This window comes from Chelonia mydas, chromosome 6 (assembly GCF_015237465.2).
Source record: "Chelonia mydas isolate rCheMyd1 chromosome 6, rCheMyd1.pri.v2, whole genome shotgun sequence".
NCBI lineage: Eukaryota > Metazoa > Chordata > Testudines > Cheloniidae > Chelonia > Chelonia mydas.
In genome coordinates, this window is record NC_051246.2 from 42,517,936 (window position 1) to 42,538,914 (window position 20,979).

General features: G+C 40.2%; 1 protein-coding gene across 1 annotated transcript; it reads right to left on the bottom strand.

Moving 5' to 3' along the window:
- Positions 1 to 1,959: 1,959 nt before the first annotated feature.
- PRRG4 (proline rich and Gla domain 4) lies at positions 1,960 to 19,994 on the bottom strand. The gene is made up of 6 exons (XM_007067889.4): positions 19,878 to 19,994; positions 18,334 to 18,443; positions 10,405 to 10,568; positions 8,877 to 8,925; positions 7,930 to 8,065; positions 1,960 to 4,377 (listed from the first exon to the last, which is right to left on the bottom strand). The coding sequence occupies exons 2-6, from the start codon at positions 18,431 to 18,433 to the stop codon at positions 4,152 to 4,154; spliced, it is 675 nt and encodes a 224-aa protein (XP_007067951.3). The 5' UTR covers positions 18,434 to 18,443; positions 19,878 to 19,994; the 3' UTR covers positions 1,960 to 4,151.
- Between the last annotated feature and the right edge of the window lie 985 nt (positions 19,995 to 20,979).

Sequence of the window (20,979 nt, forward strand, 5' to 3'; positions counted from 1 at the left end):
AATCTTTTTATTGTGAAAGTGTAACTTACAAATGTAGATTTGTTTGTTACATAACTGCACTCAAAAACAAAACAATGTAAAACTTTAGAGCCTACAAGTCCACTCAGTCCTACTTGTTCAGCCGATTGCTAAGAGAAACAAGTTTGCTTATAGTATACGGGAGATACTGCTGCCTGCTTCTTAATTACAATGTCACCTGAAAATGAGAACAGGCGTTCACATGGCACTTTTGTAGCCGGCGTTGCAAGGTATTTACGTGCCAGCTATGCTAACCATTCGTATGCCCCTTCATGCTTTGGCCACCATTCCAGAGGACTTGCTTCCATGCTGATGACGCTTATTTAAAAAAAAATAATGCATCAATTAAATTAGTGACTGAACTCCTTGGGGAGATTTGTATGTCTCCTGTTCTGTTTACCCACTTTCTGAGATATATTTCATGTTATAGAAGTCTCGGATGATGACCCAGCACATGTTCATTTTAAGAACACTTTCACAGCAGATTTGATAAAATGCAAAGAAGGTATCAATGTGAGATTTCTAAAAATAGCTACAGCACTCCACCCAAGGTTTAAGAATCTGAGATGCTGTCCAAAATCTGAGAGGGACTAGGTGTGGAGCATGCTTTCAAAAGTCTTTAAAAAAACAACACTTAGATGCGGAAGCTATAGAACCCGAACCCCAAAAAAAGAAAATGAACCTTCTGCTGGTGGCATCTGACTCAGATGATGAAAATGTACATGCGTCGGTCTGCTTTGCTTTGGATCGTTATCGAACAGAACGCATCATCAGCATGGACGCATGTCCTTTGTAATGGTGGTTGAAGCATGAAGGGACATATGAATCTTGAGGGCATCTGGAATGTAAATATCTTGCAATGCCGGCTACAACAGTGCCATGTGAATGCCTTTTCTCACTTTCAGGTGACATTGTAAACAAGAATTGGGCAGCATTATCTTCCTGCAAATTGTAACCAAACTTGTTTGTCTGAGTGATTGGCTGAAGCAGGACTGAGTGGACTTGTAGGCACTAAAGTTTTACATTTTATTTTTGAATGCAGGTTTTTTTGGACATAATTCTATATTTGTAAGTTCATGATAGAGATTTCACTACAGTACTTGTATTAGGTGAATTGAAAAATACTATTTCTTTTGAGTTTTATAGTGCAAACATTTAATCAAAAATAAATATAAAGTGAGGACTGTACACTTTTTGTATTCTGTGTTGTAGTTTAAATCAGTATTTGAAAATGTAGTACACCTCCAAAAATATTCTAATAAATGGTATTCCATTATTTAACAATGCGATTAATTGCGTGATTAATCATGAATAATTTTTTTTAATTGTGTGATTAATCATAATTTTTTTAATTGCTTGACAGCCCTCCTTTTAACTAGATTGTGTGGGTGTTTTTTTTCTGTTTGTCTATTTGGGTTTTTTTTAAGCCTGTTTTCCAGTAATAGTTGAACAGGTGATTTAGAGAGGCAATTATATCTTCTCACTCACTTCCCGTTGTTGAAGTGACTTCATTAATAATCCCATCATATGAAGTTTGACAAAAGAGTGGTGCACCTTTACAAAACTATAATCTCTGTTGTGCTGATTGGTGTGCTTCGAATTCAGGATGAATTTATCATTCCAAGAGTCATTTTCCTTTTATTAACTTTCCTTTTCCAAATCAGAGTTTATGATCCATCCAGCTTTAGTATAATAATTGAAAAAAGCATGGATTTACAGAAGGCACCTATAGTGAAGCCAGGTGCATTGACTCTGGCAGAAACTGATGGACAAAAATGGTGTAAGGAAAGTGGGTAGACCAATACCCACAATATTTCAAAATTGTAATTTGCTTGTTATATTAACATTTTTTTCTTCATTGTTGGCAGTCACCCATTTGTAGTTACTTCCTCCTTTTATGAATTAAGAGTCAGATTCTACATTCAAGTGAATATTCTGGTCTTATTTCATATAGTGTTTTATTTATATTTTAAAAAGTGATGCAATGTTTTTTGACACATGTACAAGATACAACAATTCAGACCAATGTCCAAAACCCCCAAACCGCTCTAGACCTTTCCCCTTCAAATCTCTTCCATCCAATTCTGAATCTCTTTTCACCCAGCAAAAGCCTGGGAGAGCAAATGAGCCTTGCAAAGTGAGTAGAAGGTTAACAGATTTGGGATTTGGAGTATACAGATGACAAGATAATGCAATGGTCAAGCACCTTTCACTGATAATGTCTGGTTTCCACTCTCCTTGTGATTAAGCCATGAGACTCTTAGCCCAGCACTTCATTTATCAGCTGATCAGTTGAAATGCAGTCTTTGAAGTAGATTGGACACAGTCTTTAAGGCTTCAGCAGTTAAAAATGATCTATGGCACTCTTCAACCAAGAATCTCAGAGCACTTGAAGTATGAATGGCAATGAATTAAACATCACAGCACCCTGAGGTAGGTATTCTACCCATTTTACAGATTGAAAAGTAAGGCACAGAGAGGTTAAGTGACTTGCCATCGGCTATAAGTAAGTCTGACAGAGACAGAAGAGAAACCAATTTGACTCCCAATCCTGCCAGTCAGTAACAAGAAAATAATTCTCCATCCACTTAAGTCAACGTGAGTTACTTACAGGCTAGATTGGCTTTATGTAGTATTCTCAGTGCACCCCATATCTTCCAAGTATTCCAGCAATTTCTCTTTAGATGAGAGATTTTTAGATTTAAGACAGTGATATGGAGTCATTACATAGTTTCTCGCTGAACTTCTCTGTCAAAAAAATCATGTTACAAGTAAACATTCAACCTTTAAATGTAAACAGTGACTGAATACAAATGAACCATTTTAAATACAAGTTTGAATTCAATTTGCTGCTATTGAACCATTGGCCAAGATTTTCTAAAGTGACTCAGCTTCTGAATGTCCAACTGGTGAGACCTTAAAGGGTCCCAATTTTAAAGGTGTCTCGCATTGGAGCTCCAGAAATGAAGGTACCCAGAGTCATTAGTCACTTTTGAAAAGCTTGTCCATTGTCTTCTGATTACTAGACATTCTACTCATGAGAGATTTCTAAAATCTCAGACTAATGAATGTCATTCCAGCAGAGCAATGTAAGTGACCTGCATAAGCATGCAGGAGCAACTTTTGGACTCCTATTTTATCAGCCAGAAGTCTTGACTTTAAGCCTCCAAGACTAAGGTCATCAATGGAAGTTGTGTTCAACTTTGTGTTGTGTTCAACTGGAAGTTGCTTCTCCAGACAATGCTTTGAAAATTTACACTGTATATATTAAGGTGGGGATGTGGAAGGAGAGAAATAATCCTACTAGCTACCAGCTAGCCATTGCTATGGGTTGTTTGTTAATGGGATCTAGGGAAAGGCACCTATCTTACTTGCCTAGCAATAAACTACTGTTCTGCAACAGAACAGTAAGTAGGTGATGAAGTTGAGGAGAATACATGTAGTCATTATTTTAGATAACCCCTACCATGATTTTCACAAAGAGAATATCTTGTGTCCTCCTAATCACGGCTTCCTGCCATGTAAAATCTACATTAACTGGACAGTATGAGACAATACTGTAATGTTTAAAATTAGACAAATTAATTCAGAAACCATAATGCTATACAAGCTTGACAGATTAACTAGCTTTCATCAATACAGCCCATCACTACTTCTAGAACCAGTACAAAACCCACCTAGCAACCAAATGAGGTATCTATTTTGTTAGTTATTCAATGCTTAATATATTCACAGTGGTTTAAAGTTTTAATTAAAAAAATGGTTAGTATCAAGTCCAATTTTATTAATATTTTTCCTTCTGAATAAACAGTAAATAAAACTAGTAATGGAATATCAATAGTTTGATACTTGGCTCAAAATGCATGGGAGCTTAAAGGTTAGTACCATTATGCACAGTTCAGTTCTAGCACCAAAAATCTGTATAGACAAGTTTCATGCTGGAAAAATACATCAAATTTTTGCAAAACAATAACTTCCTTTCCAGTATGAAAGAATTCACTTTCTCCTAGCTGTGCTGAAGAACTGTAGGTCTTTCACATTTGTGAAAAATGTCCTGCAAGGTACTGCCCCTTTTCAAATGTACATCTTCCGATGAAGATTAATTCCCCACTCCTCCAGAGTCAAGTTTGGGACTATGGGGCAGGAAGTGACAGAGACTTTTTAAACATCTTAAACCCTTTTGCAGGCCCCAGATATGATGGTGGTGGGACATCGTATTTTCCACCTAATGTCACTGCTTCTTCATAAGTTGGCAGTCCTGACTCATCTGTTCTCAGAGGGAGTGGATTTAAAGAAACCTCTTCATGTCTTCTGCAGATGATAGATGAATGTCTTCTACTTCTTACGCTGTCTGAGTACCTAAACAGAGTTAATAGTATTATGAGTGACATCTTCATTGTTATATATGAAGGAGAGGATTACATAGCCTTTTGCCAAAGCAAGTACATTTTTAATAATCATAAACAGCATGGGCCAAATGGGTATCCCCAGAACCTAGGCTGAGGAACACAGTTAAGTGCTGCAGAAATTCACAGAGAAAAGGATGGGGCAGAATCCTCCTCTAGGAGCTCAGTGGTTTGAGCATTGGCCTGCTAAACCCAGGGTTGTGAGTTCAATCCTTGAGGGGGCCATTTAGGAATCTGGGGCAAAAATTGGGGATTGGTCCTGCTTTGAGCATGGGGTTGGACTAGATGACCTCCTGAGGTCCCTTCCAACCCTGATATTCTATGAACTTAATGTACTCCAAAAGGAAACAATCTGTATCAAAACTGCAAGAGTGACCCACTATGACCGTTACTTCACGGCAATGGCTGGAGTAGCTTCTGTAACTCTGTTGCCCATTCATACTTGTGAGGTTGAGGTAGGGTTACCATATTTGAACATTCAAAAAAGAGGACACTCCGGGGGGGAGGGAATTAGCTCGCACCCCCCTGACCCCACCCCAACTCCACCCTTTCCCTGCCCCCATTCCAACCCCTTCCCACATCTCCGTCCCAGCCCTGCCTCCTCTCCTGAGTGTGCTGCGTTTTCCCTCCTCTTCCCTCTCTCCCAGCCGCGCAAAATAGCTGTTTTGCGGTGCAAGCGCTGGGAGCTAGGGGGGAAAAGCGGGCACTCTCTCGAGTGATCAACATTCACTTTCTTTCTTGAATGATCAACTCTGCTTTGGGGAAAAATAATAATGGCAAAATCCCAGATGTTTTTAGATATTTAAAAATTCCTCCCGGACGGTGATTTAAGAACCAAAAAGCCAGACATATCTGGAAAAATACGGATGTATAGTAACCCTAGATTGAGGGGAGCAGAGAGAGGAGGAGGGCTAGAGGATCTATGTAGCAGTGGATCCTCCAGATTACTTCAGCTCCCTGTCCCAGCAGAACTATGCAAAGGTCCACCCCTCCTTTGAGTTGCAGAATTGTGCCTCCTTCCGTAGAAGAGGAGCTTCTATGCTTATGGAAGTCAGAAAGGATTTGCTTTTAACAGGTAGAGAAGAGGCCCTTAAAGGATTCCAACACAAGTAATTTCAAATCAGCTTTTTCTATCTCAATAGATATTTAAGTTGCAAAGATATTTACTGTTGTAAATAGTGTAACTCAATTTACTGTTGTTTTATGTACACTCTTCCTTTTATTTAATATATAATCAAAATTCAGTGCAGTTTTCTGTACTTTAGATCACGGGGATATTTCCGTGTACGCCACAGTGTGCATGTAAAAAACAAAAGTGCTGTTTACAAGAACTGACAAGCGCTCTCCTTTAAGATGATTAAGTGCCGATTACTTCTATACTTGATCTCAAGTTTAGTGTTTCAAGTACTAGTACAGTCTAAATTTTAAATCATATTCCAGAGCATATGTAAAATAAATATCTTAAATAATAATAAAATATTAATAAAATAGTATATTTGTTTCTTAAATACTCAACGTTCTGTGGAGTTTATGGGTGCTTCAAATGATAGGGAAAGCTTTTTGTCATAAGGGGAGTCTTAGGATGGGTAGTATCACAGATTTTACTTTGATGGTGTGCCCTTGTTGCCAAGAAGGCCAATGGCATTTTGGGATGTATAAGTAGGGGCATTGCTAGCAGATCAAGGGACGTGATCATTCCCCTCTATTCGACATTAGTGAGGCCTCATCTGGAGTACTGTGTCAAGTTTTGGGTCCCACACTACCAGAAGGATGTGGAAAAATTGGAAAACGTCCAGCGGAGGGCAACAAAAATGATTAGGGGGCTGGAACACATGACTTATGAGGAGAGACTGAGGGAACTAGGATTGTTTAGTCTGCAGAAGAGAAGAAGGAGGGGGGATTTGATAGCTGCTTTCAACTACCTGAAAAGGGGTTCAAAAGAGGATGGATCTAGACTGTTCTCAGTGGTAGCAGATGACAGAATGAGGAGTAATGGTCTCAAGTTGCAGTGGGGGAGGTTTAGGTTGGATATTAGGAAAAACTTTTTCACTAGGAGGGTGGTGAAACACTGGAATGCGTTACCTAGGGAGGTGGTGGAATCTCCTTCCTTTGAAGTTTTTAAGGTCAGGCTTGACAAAGCCCTGGCTGGGATGATTTAGTTGGGGATTGGTCCTGCTTTGAGCAGGGGGTTGGACTAGATGACCTCCTGAGGTCCCTTCCAACCCTGATATTCTATGATTCTATGGTGTACATAACCCTTGGAAAAAATTAATCGGACTTTATGGTTCCATCCTTTCATCACCCTGTATAGAAACAAGAACATATGCTTATACTGAAAATGGATACACATTTGGTTCATGGTGAAGTCTTGTACCTATAACAACCCTGGAGGAGCAGATATCCACTAGCACTATACTGGATAATTTTAGGTTTAAAGATGTATTTTCAATTAAAAATGCATTCAATTTACTTCTTTGTAAATAATTGTGTGGTTTTTTTTAAAAAAATTAATGCAGTTGAAAGGAAAGTAACCAGAACTGCCGTAGATTTTATACACAGAAAGAAAACTGGAGAGGAGATTACACTAACAAGCTGGCCAAACAAGTTTTTGAAGACTGAAAGATCTATTGCATATCATTTAGTCCAAAAGTGAGATTATGTATAAACTAAAATCTGATTTACCTTTTTCCCCTGCTTTAGCTATTCAGAGTCCACTTAACTCTTTGAATACAATTCCCTAACACAAGTATTTCAATTCAGTGATGGACAAATGGCATACTTAGTGCCATCTGTAAGCCTTTCACATTGTTTACTGGTGTGAATTTATGCTTGCAAGCATACATTTATTGCTATGTATCTCCTGCTTTACAGCATATTGTATTTATCACAACACAAAATATTCTCATGAATCTCAGATAAACATACTAGTTACTAACTGTGCCAATTAAGGAGATTCAACTGTATTACAATAGTAGTTTCCATTATGAAGCTCACAGGAAGGCTGTCTTTAGGAGTCTGTGGATCCTTAGCAAGCTTATTTTTTGGAAGAAGTTAAGGCCACTCATATTTCCTCTAGCACAATTCAATCTCTCCAGCAGTTACAAATTCTAATATCTAAAACTATTCTTAAAACCAGTTCACCCTGCTCCACTGCAGGTTTCAAAAACCAAATCTGGCTCAGGGTTCCCTCATGCTGAAACCATTTTTCTTGATAAAGATTTTGGGGCCCAGCAGTAAAATATTGTTTAACAAGGATCTGTGATCCATGCAAAGGTCATTTGTTTTATATATTTTCTTGTGATTTATAGTTACAACCTTGTATAACCTTAACTCTGAGAATGATATTTTCAAAAGCATTTAGTAGTGACCTAACTCTGTCTCCACTGAAGTCAACAGAAAAATTTCCATTCACTTCAATGAGAGCACAATGATTTTGAAAATTCCACCTAAATTACCAAAGTTTTTTCTATGAAAGTAAAGTGAAATATTATTCTCAATTCCTTACCCTGGTGGTTGTCTTGCTTTGCATCTGTTTTTGCAGAAATAGTAAATAAGTAATCCAGTTATAACTAACAGAACTCCAGTAGCAACTAGGCCAGTCAGAAGTCCTGTAACATCAATTTTCTGTGTAGCTTCACCACCTAAACAGAAATCAGTAATTATTTCTAGTTGACTAACACTATAGTACTATTCACAATGCTTCATCAATGGTGGCCTTCTCTCTTTTTGAAGATTTGAGAGAGATGTTACAGTAAGATTAACAGTAGTAGTTCCTTTCTATTAGTCTTCTCACATGACAAGCCATCACATCAATCCAGCACTACCTAAAGACAGCCCAACCAAAAGCAAAGGTTAGCAAATATTCCTCTCCTCGATCATTTATATATGCATGTTATTGAGATTCTCCACCACTCCATCCCCATCAATGTTATTTCACACACTTATTGTATCTTTCATCAGATTAAGTCCTTCAGAGCAGATGCTGACTTTCACTATGTTTGTATAGCACCTACCACAGTGAGGTCCAATCCTAACTGGGGCCTCTATAAAACTACTGCAGTACAAAATAAAAACAGAAGTAGGCAGCAGCAGAATTATAGTTGCAAAGTTTCTATATTGTCTAATACATACAAGGAAATGGATAGCAGAATGCGTATTTCCATATGCAGTAGTAAAGGGCCAAAGTCTTCAAACTCCCTGAACTTCACAAATATATTAAATACTATATAATATACATTTCAGTATATCAAATATAAAAAGAAAATGCACAAAAAATATAAAAAGACAGTAATCAAGGGTTGTAATTGTGCCAGTTGAATACTTAATCATGACCAGATAACAACATACATTGCAACATGCTTGGGGGGGAGGGAGTCTAGAGTATGTTTGAGGGGAGCAATATTTTCAATGTAACAGGGAAAGAAAACGAGATAAGCTCTGATCTTGACTTACCAAATTTTGTGCTGGGTCCCTTAATGGAATATTCTTTCCAAAAAGTCATCTATGAAAATAAAAATGTTTTTTTAAAAAGTTCAAGCCTGTATGTAACGTATAACTTAAATAAGAGATTGTGGACATTATTCAGACATGACATAAATGGCACAACTCCCACTGAAGTCAAAAGTTGCACCTGTTTACCCCAGGGCTGAAATTCCCTGAAACTTGTGTATTCAGGTATAACATCATAAAAACTGCCATACTAGAACAAACCAATGGTCCACCTAAACCGATAGAAAGAAATGCCAGCTGTTTAAAAGAAAAGGAAAGAGACAAACCAAGAACACCTTTAAATTGCAATACTATATCATACAGATACATTTCTTCTTGATACCACTTAGTAATTAGCTTACACTGACAATGGAGATTGGTGGTGCTTATACTTTATCCTGGTTAGTGTATGTTCCAATGCTATTCATGCAAGTGTCTGATCTTACAAAGCTACTTGCCTCAATAATATCCTGCAACAGTGAGTTCCATAGGTTAATAATATGATGCATATAAGAGAATATTTTATGACTAAAGACAGTAATGCACTGTGTAAAATTTAATCCTATAGTTTAGACTGAGACTAAGCCACAACCCACATTGGAAAAGGCAGCGGGGAGGGCAGGAGGAAGAAGCCACTGTGCAGCAGAAGCCTCCAGGGAAATTAAGGTGTAGTCATGTAAAATTCCTCATGGGAGACTCCCAGGGAATGCAAACTCCAGTGGCCGCTCCATCCTCCTGGGAGAGGATGCACTGCTTGCTCCTTCTGCAGCTGAGTGCAGAAGTTGGCAGGGGCCCTGGAAAGGTTTGCACTACAAGCAGCACTAGTTGTTTGAAGGATTGCAAGTACTGCCCTCATCTGTGCCTGGCTTCTTCCTGGGGAAGGGGGTGAAAGGCTTGCATCCCTTTTCCCTCTCCTGCCAAAGGTTTCTTTTACTATACAGTAGCATCTTCCAAGTTGCTCCTTATCCATAGAACACTCACACTTAACTGATCTACTGCCCTCTTCTCAAGATTCCCCTTTGCTGTAACTTGTATGTGAAATCAGCCAATTAATGAGGGCAGATGGAAATAGTTGGCACTTTATATATAATTTTTTAAAAGTATAAAATACACAAAATTATTTGTGTGATTTTATCCCCTTCCCAGATCACTTTTTTCCCCAAAAAAGTTCCCAGTTCTGAAGACACTCATGCATGCGCCTAGCTTTACTTTTGTGAGTAGTCCTACTGAAGTCCCACTTAAGTTTGTAAGTATTCACAGAATCATAGCCTTTGCCCGCAAACTCTTCGGGGCATGTACCGTATATTCATGTGTGTTCATTGCATTCCAAACACAATGGGCCCCATCTCATTGGTGCTTCTGGTTCTACTGTAATATACATAACAGTGGCAGAACTCCTATTTTAAGTGATCTCTTCTGGAGGGCTGCAGTAATTTATAAGAACCATCTACTGATGGCCACCCAGTATTTTAAACTAAATCAAAGCAATTACCGTTTTATCAGGGTCTTCAAAAATTTCTCTTGCTTCTTCATAATTGCACAGTTCCTCATAGCATTCTCTTTCTAGATTACCAGGGGTAAATACTTCAAAATCAAATCTGTTATACAGAAGATGTCGTCCGATGAACAAATTGGCTTCTTTTTCCGATGTAAACACTAACAAAAAATAAATTAATTTAAAAGAGTTAAATTAGGGGGATAGTTCTGGTATTCTTACAGAAAACTCTGGAGTTCTTTAAAATCCCAAAAGAAAAACCTCTCTCTGTTTTTTTCCCGTTTCACCGGATATAAAAGGAGACTTCAAGCCCTCTTCCTGAATCATTTTCTTTGCTGCCAACACAACAGTTCTCTTTCTGCCTGTTCCACATTCAAATTGAAATATTTTCTGTCCCTTGTAAATAGTTTCAGATTTTCTCATAGCAACTTTTTAGAATTTGGTCCTCATGCCAGCTGTCTGAAATGCAAGTGACCACAGCTGTGGTTATGACCCTGATGGGGTGTGGGAGTCCCTGGGAATCTTAAGGTTCCTTGTAATATTCAATTACTTTAAGATGTACTTCTAAGCAGACCCAGACTGAGCAAGATCCAGTATTCACATCTTGAAAAAGGGTTACCTCCTTTGATATGTTCCAGTAAGAATCCTAGGCATACATTCCTTTTCACACATTCTGGTATCTTAATTCTAGTCTTTGTTTTAGAAATTGGGTTTCCATCAGCACAGTGGACAAATCCCATTAATTTATTCTTAATATCACACTATTTAGGAACAGCATTTAAGGGTAGATTGAAGCATTAAACAAAAACGGCAATAATTATTTTTATACCTTTCAAATAAATGCTGTTTTATGGTCATTAGGTTCATGATGGGGTTCTTGCTGACATCATTTTTGATTAAGCAGTTTTTAACAACTCATTTTTTCTTTATTTTTGCCATTTTTAGAAGCTGGTTAGGAGCCTAAAAAATAAACTCACTCACCCTAGTTGTGAGGTAGGATTCCAGAAGAGTTAGTGAAGTTATGGCAGACTTAAAGACACTGGAATGCATTTTCTCATCAGGTTTCTTCTGGGCTCAAGTTTTAGCCTGTCTTTGCTATAACTTGTAATAGAGAACTCATCTTTGAACAAAAGAAATATTCTGACCTGGTTTTCTGTGCAACTGAAATATTTTAAATTAACTTCTAGTATAAGTAAGTAGACTGTTTTGCTAAGTGCAATGACTAGAGGGTTAATTAAAAAGAACTCTCCAATGTGTAAGGGTGTTAATGAAAGCAGAAAGAGCATTCTTACAAACTAAGCCCACTTGCTTCAAAAGGGAGAAAGAGACAAGATGCAGGATAAAGTTATTCAGTCACAAAGAAGATATGTGCTTGTTAGACAATTCGTTTATATAGATCAGTGGTGGGCAACCTGCGGCCCACGGACTGCACGTGGCCCATCAGGGTGATCTGCTGGTGGGCTGCCAGACAGTTTGTTTACATTTGCACGGCCGCCCGCAGCTCCCGTGTAAATGTAAACAGCACAGGCCACAGGGATTGCTGGCTGCTACGTCCTGCGGCTCCCATTGGCCGGGAACGGCGAACCACAGCCACTGGGAGCTGCGGGCAACTGTGCAAATGTAAACGAACTGTCTGGCAGCCCACCAGCAGATTACCTTGAGGGGCCGCGGGTTGCCCACCACTGGTATAGATTATCTCATAACTCAGGAATTTTTGCCTTAATAGTTACTGTTGGGCATTGCAATGGTATCTCAAAGGGTTTTGCTCAGTGACAATTCCAAGAGACTTACAGTATCACTCATTAATTTCTGCTTCCTTTAATACTATCACTGAACAATGTGAGGAATCACTTATCTTAAGATGCATTATCTTGTCATTATGTTATCAACTCAGAAGGAGTTACAGCATTTAAGATTATCACATTTTTACAGCATAGAGAAAGGGACTAGACTTAAGAAGAATTGAATCCCCAAAGTACATTTGGGCAGTGCTGAAATAGTTTTCCCTAGGAGTTCACTTTAGTGCGACCTGTATCGAAACAAGTACTTTGAAACTGAATACTACTAATCAAACTGAAAAGAAAAGCTTTGCCTCTTTTGTTCAGCAGTGTTTCATTCACTTATCAGATAAAACTGGAAAAAAAATTGGGCTTCAGAATAGAAGAGTTTAACTGAAATCAAAACCTGATCCTTCAACTTGTAGATTTTTCAACAACTTGATGGCTACATACAAAGCCAGCAGAATGGGGGAAATAGTGTCAAATCAGGTTCCATCCTGTTAACACTAGTTAGCAACCTAAGAAACTTGCACATATTTGCATTAACTTAAATACCTGAAACATGTGTAATGAACAGAGTTATGGTTGGGGGAAGGGATAGCTCAGTGGTTTGAGCATTGGCCTGCGAAACCTGGGATGTAAGTTCAATCCTTGAGGGGGCCATTTAGGGATCTGGGGCAAAAATTCAGGATTGGTCCTGCTTTGAGCAGGGGGTTGGACGAGATGACCTCCCAAGGTCCCTTCCAACCCTGATATTCTATGATTCTATGCTTTGTGTCTATTTCCTGACTTTTCTGTCTCTCATATCTGGAACAGAACATTAAATTAACAACTTGTAATTTTAATTTAAAATTGTGGCAGTTATGCATGCAGAGGACTTGCAGAATCAGGGTCTATATAGAGCTGGAAGGGATCTTGAGAGGTCATCTAGTCCAGTCCCCTGCACTAGTGGCAGAACTAATTATCTAGACCATTCCTGACAGGTGTTTGTCTAACCTGCTCTTAAAAATCTCCAGTGATGGAGATTCCACAACCTCCCTATGCAATTTATTCAATTGCTTAACCACCCTGACAGTTAGGAAGTTTTTCTTAATGTCCAACCTAAACCTTCTATGCTGCAATTTAAAATCATTGCTTCTGGTCCTATCCTCAGAGATTAAGAAGAACAATTCTTCTCCCTCCTCCTTGTAACAACCTTTTATGTACTTGAAAACTGTTATCATGTCCCATCTCAGTTTTCTCTTTTCCAGACTAAACAAACCCATTTTTTTCAATCTTCCCTCATAGGTTATGTTTTCTAGACCTTTACTCATTTTTGTTGCTCTTCTCTGGACTCTCTCCAGGTTGTCTACATCCTTCCTGAAATGTGGCACCCAGAACTGGACACAATACTCCAGTTGAGGCCTAATCAGAGCAGAGTAGAGTGGAAGAATTACTTCTCATACCTTGCTTACAACTCTCCTGCTAATGCATCCCAGAAGGATGTTCGCTTTTTTTGCAACAGCGTTACACTGTTGACTCATATTTAGCTTGTCTACTATGACCCCCGATCCCTTTCTCCTTCCTAGGCAGTCATTTCCCATTTTGTATGCGTGCAACTGATTGTTCCTTCCTAAATGGAGTACTTTGCATTTGTCCTTATTGAATTTCATCCTATTTACTTCAGACCATTTCTCCAGTTTGTCCAGATCATTTTGAATTATAATCCTATCCTCCAAAGCACTTGCAACCCCTCCCAGCTTGGTATCATCCGCAAACTTTATAAATGTACTCAGTATGCCATTATGTAAATCATTGATGAAGATATCAAATAGAACTGGACCCAGAACTGATCCCTGCAGGACTCCACTTGTTATGCCCTTCCAGTATGACTGTGAACCACTGATAACTACTCTCTGGGAACGGTTTTCCAACCAGTTTTGCACCACCTTATAGTATCTCTATCTAGGTTGCATTTCCCTAGTTTGTTTATGAGAAGGGCATGCGGGACAGTATCAAAAGCTTTACTTAAGTCAAGATATAGATGGGCACTATGTTATAGATGGGCACTATATTCCCCTTTTCCAGTCTTCTGTAATCTCTCCCATCTTCCATGACTTCTCAAAGATAATCGCAATGGCTCAGATATCTCCTCAGTCAGCTCCTGGAGTATTCTAGGATGCATTTCATCAGGCCCTGGTGATCTGAAGACATCTAACTTGTCTAAGTAATTTTTAACTTGTTCTTTCCTATTTTAGCCTCTTCTGATCCTACCTCATTTTCACTGGCATTCACTATGTTAGATGTCCAATCGCCACCAACCTTCTTGGTGAAAACCAAAACAAAGAAGTCATTAAGCACCTCTACATTTGCCACATTTTCTGTTATTTTCCCCCCCCTCACTGAGTAACAGGCCTACCCTGTCCTTGAACATAAGAATGACTATACTGGGTCAGACCAAAGGTCCATCCAGCCCAGTATCCTGTCTACCGACAGTGGCCAATGCCAGGTGCCCCAGAGGGAGTGAACTTAACAGGTAATGATCAAGTGATCTCTCTCCTGCCATCCATCACCTCCTTCTGACAAACAGAGGCTAGGGACACCATTCCTTACCCATCCTGGCTAATAGCCATTAACCTCCATGAATTTATTCAGTTCTCTTTTAAACCCTGTTATAGTCCTAGCCTTCACAACCTCCTCAGGCAAGGAGTTCCATAGGTTGACTGTGCGCTGAGTGAAGCAGAACTTCCTTTTATTTGTTTTACACCTGCTACCCATTAATTTCATTTAGTGGCCCCTAGTTTTTATATTATGGGAACAAGTAAATAACTTTTCCTTATTCACTTTCTCCACACCACTCATGATTTTATGTACCTCTCTCATATCCCCCCTTAGTCTCCTCTTTTCCAAGCTGAAAAGTCCGAGCCTCTTTAATCTCTCCTCATATTGGACCCGTTCCAAACCCCTAATCATTTTAGTTGCCCTTTTCTGAACCTTTTCTAATGCTAGTATATATTTTTTGAGATGAGGGGACCACATCTGTATGCAGTATTCAAGATGTGGACGTACCATGGATTTATATAAGGGCAATAAGATATTCTCCATCTTATTCTCTATCCCTTTTTTACTGATTCCTAACATCCCATTTGCTTTTTTGACTGCAGCTGCACACTGCGTGGACGTCTTCAGAGAACGATGACTCCAAGATCTTTCTCCTGATTAGTTGTAGCTAAATTTGCCCCCATTATATGTATAGTTGGGGTTATTTTTTCCAATGTGCATTACTTTACATTTATCTACATTAAATTTCATTTGCCATTTTGTTGCCCAGTCACTTAGTTTTGTGAGATCTTTTTTAAGTTCTTCACAGTTTGCTTTGGTTTTAACTATCTTGAGCAGTTTAGTATCATCTGCAAACTTTGCCACCTCCCTGTTTACCCCTTTCTCCAGATCATTTGTGAATAAGATGAATAGGATTGGTCCTAGGACTGACCCTTGGGGAACACCACTAGTTACCCCTCTCCATTCTGAAAATTTACCATTTATTCCTAACCTTTGTTCCCTGTCTTTTAACCAGTTCTCAGTCTATGAAAGGATCTTCCCTCTTATCCCATGACAACTTAATTTACCTAAGTGCCTTTGGTGAGGGATCTTGTCAAAAGCTTTCTGAAAATCTAAGTACACTATGTCCACTGGATCCCCCTTGTCCACATGTTTGTTGACCCCCTCAAAGAACTCTAATAGATTAGTAAGACATGATCTCCCTTTACAGAAACCATGTTGACTTTTGCGCAACAATTTATGTTATACTATGTGTCTGACAATTTTATTCTTTACTATTTTTACTCTTCTTCTTGCTGCTAATGTATTTGTAGAATGTTTTCTTGTTACCCTTTATGTCTCTGACTAGTTTGATCTCGTTTTGTGCCTTGGCCTTTCTAATTTTGTCCCTACATACTTGTGTCATTTATTTATATTCATCTTTGTAATTTGACCTAGTTTCCACTTTGTGTAGGACTCTTTTTTGAGTTTTAGATCATTGAAGATCTCCTGGTTAAGCCAGAGTGGTCTCTTGCCATACTTCCTATCTTTCCTACGCAGTGGGATAGTTTCCTCTTGTGCCCGTGATAATGTCTCTTTGAGAAACTGCCAACTGTCTATTTTTTTTCCCGCTTAGACTTGCTTCCCATGGGATCTTACCTGTCAACTTCCTGAGTTTGCTAAAGTCTCCCTTCTTGAAATCCATTGTCTTTATTTTGCTGTTCTCCCTATCATTCCTTATAATCATGAATTCGATCATTTCATGATCACTTTCACCCAAGCTGCCTTCCACTTGGAAATTCTCAACCAGTTCCTCCCTATTTGCCAAAATCAAATCTAGAACAGCCTCTTCCCAGTAGCTTTCTACACCTTCTGAAATAAAAAAATGTCTCTGATACATTCCAAGAATTTATTGGCTAATCTGTGTCCTGCGGTGTTATTTTTCCCAACAGATGTCTGAGTAGTTGAAATCCCCCATCACCACCAAGTCCTGTGCTTTGGATGATTTTGTTAGCTGTTTAAAAAAAGCCTCATCCACCTCTTCTTCCTGGTTAGGTGGTCTGTAGTAGAGCCCTACCATGACATCACCCTTGTTTTTTACCCCTTTTATCCTTACCCAGAGATTTTCAACAAGTCTGTCTCCTATTTCCATCTCAATCTCAGTCCAAGTGTATTCATTTTTAACATATAAGGCAACACATTCTCCCTTTTTTCCCTGCCAGTCCTTCCTGAGCAAGCTGTACCTTTCTATACCAATATTCCAGTCATGTGTATTACCCAACCAGGTCTCTGTGATGCCAGCTATGTCATAGTTGTGTTTATTTACTAGCATTTTGAGTTCTTCCTGCTTATTCCCCATACTTCTCACATTAGTATATCTGGAGACTTTCTAGATCAGTAGTCCAAACCCATCTCCTGTGTTTAGGATACTCAGTAAGTAACCTATGTGAAATGAGCTAGAGATTTTAGTCCAGTTGTTAGTGGGCAGTTGGGCACACCTTAAAAAAAAGACAACACCCAGCAGACCTGGCACCACTGTTGGTACTTATTTCTCTTGCCTTTAAATATAGTCCTGCCTGGCAGGATGGGGTGCACTGATCAGGAGTGGTGGGGCAGACCTTGGTCTGTACACCCACATTCACTCTTGTTATTTGGAAATACTGGATTCTTCATATGATAATGGACTATACGCAAATACTTTGAAGAAATGAACCAAATGAGAGATCAGTTTAGTGCTTCCATGTGTTGTATTCAATCCTGGCTGTTAGGAATATAGCAATTGCCAAACTGGACAGACCACTGATCCATCACTGTCTCGCAGCCTCTCACTAGGCAGATGTGAGATAATCAGTCCCCATGAAGGTCTCATCCAACTCTTTACAGTTAGAGATTACCTTAACCCTTGAAGCATGGGGTTTAGATCTCTCCCAAAATGCGCTAGTTTCAACTATAACAACTCTAGATATTCCTTGCTGTCCCTATAAAAATGTCCAACCTCTCTGAGTCTGGCTAAATTCTTGGTTTCAATGTCATCCTGTGGCAATGAGTTCCACAGTTTAATTACACATTGAGTGGAAAAGTGTTTCCCTTAATCAAACAAACTTTCTGTTATGTCATAAGACAATCTAGTGATTCAAACAGTTTCTGATAAACTATTTTTTTAAATGAAAACTTTGATCTTTTCTGAATGCCAAGTATGAAACAAAACAACCCCTTCCAAATACGAACAAATGCAGTGCAGTCTTAATAGAGACTGAATTATTGTTTCAGACTCATTGCTAAGAAAATCTGATGACAATGGTAACTGTCACTGACAGGTGCCCAGAGGCCTAAGAGGAGCCTGTATTGTCCTATTTATCTCACTCCAGTGTTTTTTTCTGAAACCCCATTGACTATCTGTTTGACTGATGATCATTTTAGCAAAAACCTCCAACTATTCTAAAATGGTGGGAGAAGCAAGAATATGATTTTTAAACCAATCTAAAGCCTGTTGCTTCTAATGTTAGTTAACGATCACACCCCCTGTGTTACACACTTTTAGTTTTTAAGCAAGATTGTTTCCACAACAGAACACAGTAAGATGCAGTTTCGCTCAGGAAAGCATAGCTTCATTTTAGAAGAGTATTACCTTCTTTCCCTGTATGCTCTGAATCCTTTAATCTTCTTGTGCAATGAGGAAATGCAAACATTATCGGCAGCTGACACAGCAGTACCAAAACCACAGACATAGTCTAGTATCTGTCAAAATAAAGTATTAGTTAAAAACTCCCAGATGTTGTTTGTGTATCTTAAATGAATCCACTGTATGCAGTTGTCAGACACAAGTCCCCACAAGCAACTTGGATTATTTTTTCCCTATAGGCAGTACACCTACCCAAACTGGTCCCACATATATTTAATAACAATTGCATAATGTCCTCCATTTGGTAGTCATCACCATTTGAATTAACAAAGCACAGTATTCTACCACTTGAGCTAGAGAAGTAACTCCATTAGCTCCATTAGTAACTCCATTAGAAGTAGTATAAGCGCTTACTAAAGGTTGATACTACATATTTTGCGATTGTGGCAATCCTACTTGGAAGATTTTAATAATGATGATCCTGCAGCCAAACAAACTAAAGTGCAAGTGTGACTGACTGTACTGAACTATAGATAAAACAATCACTTTGCCCACTGATGAAGTAAAGCCACCACTTGGGCAGCAGCTACTTAGCAAAACACAGCAAGCTACTTGACAGTTTACAGCAGAGTTTGTAATACCCTATCCTATTGAAATTACGGGTTAAGTGATTCTAGAATATAAATCAGTTTTGGTTCTCTGTTTAAACCCTTTCAAGATGCACCCACAAAACACTTTTCTAATTACATGACAGTCCAACATGTCAGGATGACTTTAAGATATCGGATAATCAAAATTAATTTAAAAAATAATTTCCCTTCCAGTGCAGCCTGCTGGAAAGCATTGTTTCCTTTTTTGAGGCACGAATACGGAGCCAGTTTGCTCTCTCCGTTGCCTACTCCCATTCTAGTTTGCCGATAGCAGGCAGAGCCCTGCACAAGGTGGGTCCGCAGAATTTGAGCTACAACCATTTGTCCCTCCGAAACAATTGAAACGGGCAGCGTCCTCTTTGTTCTCCATCTGTGATTGCGTCTGAATCAGGCTCTGGTGCAGGGATCTCGCCTGAAGCTCCGTTCCCGGCCAGGCCTTGTCTTCCTTCCTTCATTTTTTATTGTGTTAGAACATGACTAACTGGAGTGTGAAATTAACTAACAGGATCTTGACCACAACCTAGCCTAGAACAGGCGTTCAACACGCTGTCATCTGATTCCACTCGCCACAGTCACGTTCAATGTGGGAGTCGGGGGTATCTGCAAATGGGAACAGAGTCACTTTATCCCAGCAGCCAGGGATCCCTTTGGGACCAGAGGGTTGGCCCAGGCTGGGTGGCTGATGGGATCCGGGGTGGCCCTAGCTTTGATTTCGGGAATGAATTTATTGTGTCTTGTCCTGAATGGCCCGACAGGAGAGGGAAAGGCTTAATCTTCTGTGACCCTCCCCGCAGGGGAGATGTAGCTGGGCGGAGTCCCTCGCCCGGGCCGGCCCCCCTGTCTCTCTCCCTCCCCCGCAGCCCGAAGGCAGGCACCCACCCAGCCCGGGGACTCACCTACCTGCTCGAGCTGCAGCGCCCGGACTCCGGGCTGAGGGGCAGGGGACAAACACCACCCGCGCTCCCCCTCCACCGCGGCGCTTCCCGGAGAGGGAGCAGCCAGGATCACATGGCCCAGCCGCCGTTTCACCGAGAGCCGCCCCAGCCGGCACCTGGTCTGGCCATACGGGGTCTGTCCGGAGCACCCAGCCCCCGCAAGCGGCGCTGAGCCCCGCTCTAGGTCCCTGCCGCCCCCCCCGGCTCCAGACGAGCCTCAGTATGGGCCCTGGCGTCCCCCGCGTAGCTGAGCTCCTGCTCCGGGTCCCGCTGAGCTCTCCACACCCGGCATAGCCGTTGAGCCCCCATATGTGCGCCTGGCGGAGGCCGCTCAGCCCCATCGTGGCCCCCGCTGAGCGGGACCCATCCTAGCCTGTCGTCCGCCTTCTGTCCTTTCTTCCAGGAAGGAGGAGTTGAGTCTCCTCATCGCCCCAACCTCTCCTAGCAGCTCCGAGCCAGCACTTCGGATTTGTGTTTTGACCTTTTCTTTCCCCTTCCCTTGGGGTGCTGATTGAAAGCAGGAAGCAAGAGAGCAGTGATTTATTTGTGAAATTCAGGGGGAGCTACAGCCACACAAAGGGCTTACTGGCCTCATTAAACAGTCCCGTGTCTTAATCCATCTACCAACTGATAATAGAAACGATTGAAACATAGGGGGAGGAGAAAAAAGGAAACTGTTCCCTGGCTGGAATGGTTAGAGCCAATGTTTAGGATCCCCCAGCTCCTTCCCAATAAACCACTGCTAAAAAGTAAAGAGAAATAAGAAAGGGAGAGAAGAAAGGAAAAAAGAATAGTTAATTCCAGAGAAACCAGTAGGAGATCCCAATTTAATTTGTTAGACTTTCTGAGTAGATGTCCATTTCAGAAATTGCTGTGTTTTAGTGGATGTCAAGCAGCCTAGCCTCCTCCACCCCCAAACACAATGGGCACAATTCTCAGGCCTAGGGAAAAGGGTATATTTTTAATCCCTGATAAAGTAATCCATGGAGCAAGCCTAGTAAAGACAAGGCAGTTGTACTTTAACTCATATTAGCTGGTCAAGATAAACCCAACAGAACACTCTAGGG

Bases quoted from the DNA above. Each gene is read 5' to 3' on its own strand.
- PRRG4 (XM_007067889.4), bottom strand. From the start codon at position 18,433: ATGTCTGTGGTTTTGGTACTGCTGTGTCAGCTGCCGATAATGTTTGCA. The intron at 8,066-8,876 runs GTAAGTCAAGAT...ATTTCTGTTTAG, and splicing joins GGGACCCAGCACAAAATTTG to GTGGTGAAGCTACACAGAAA. The intron at 4,378-7,929 runs GTAAGGAATTGA...AACTCTGTTTAG, and splicing joins AAAGCAAGACAACCACCAGG to GTACTCAGACAGCGTAAGAA.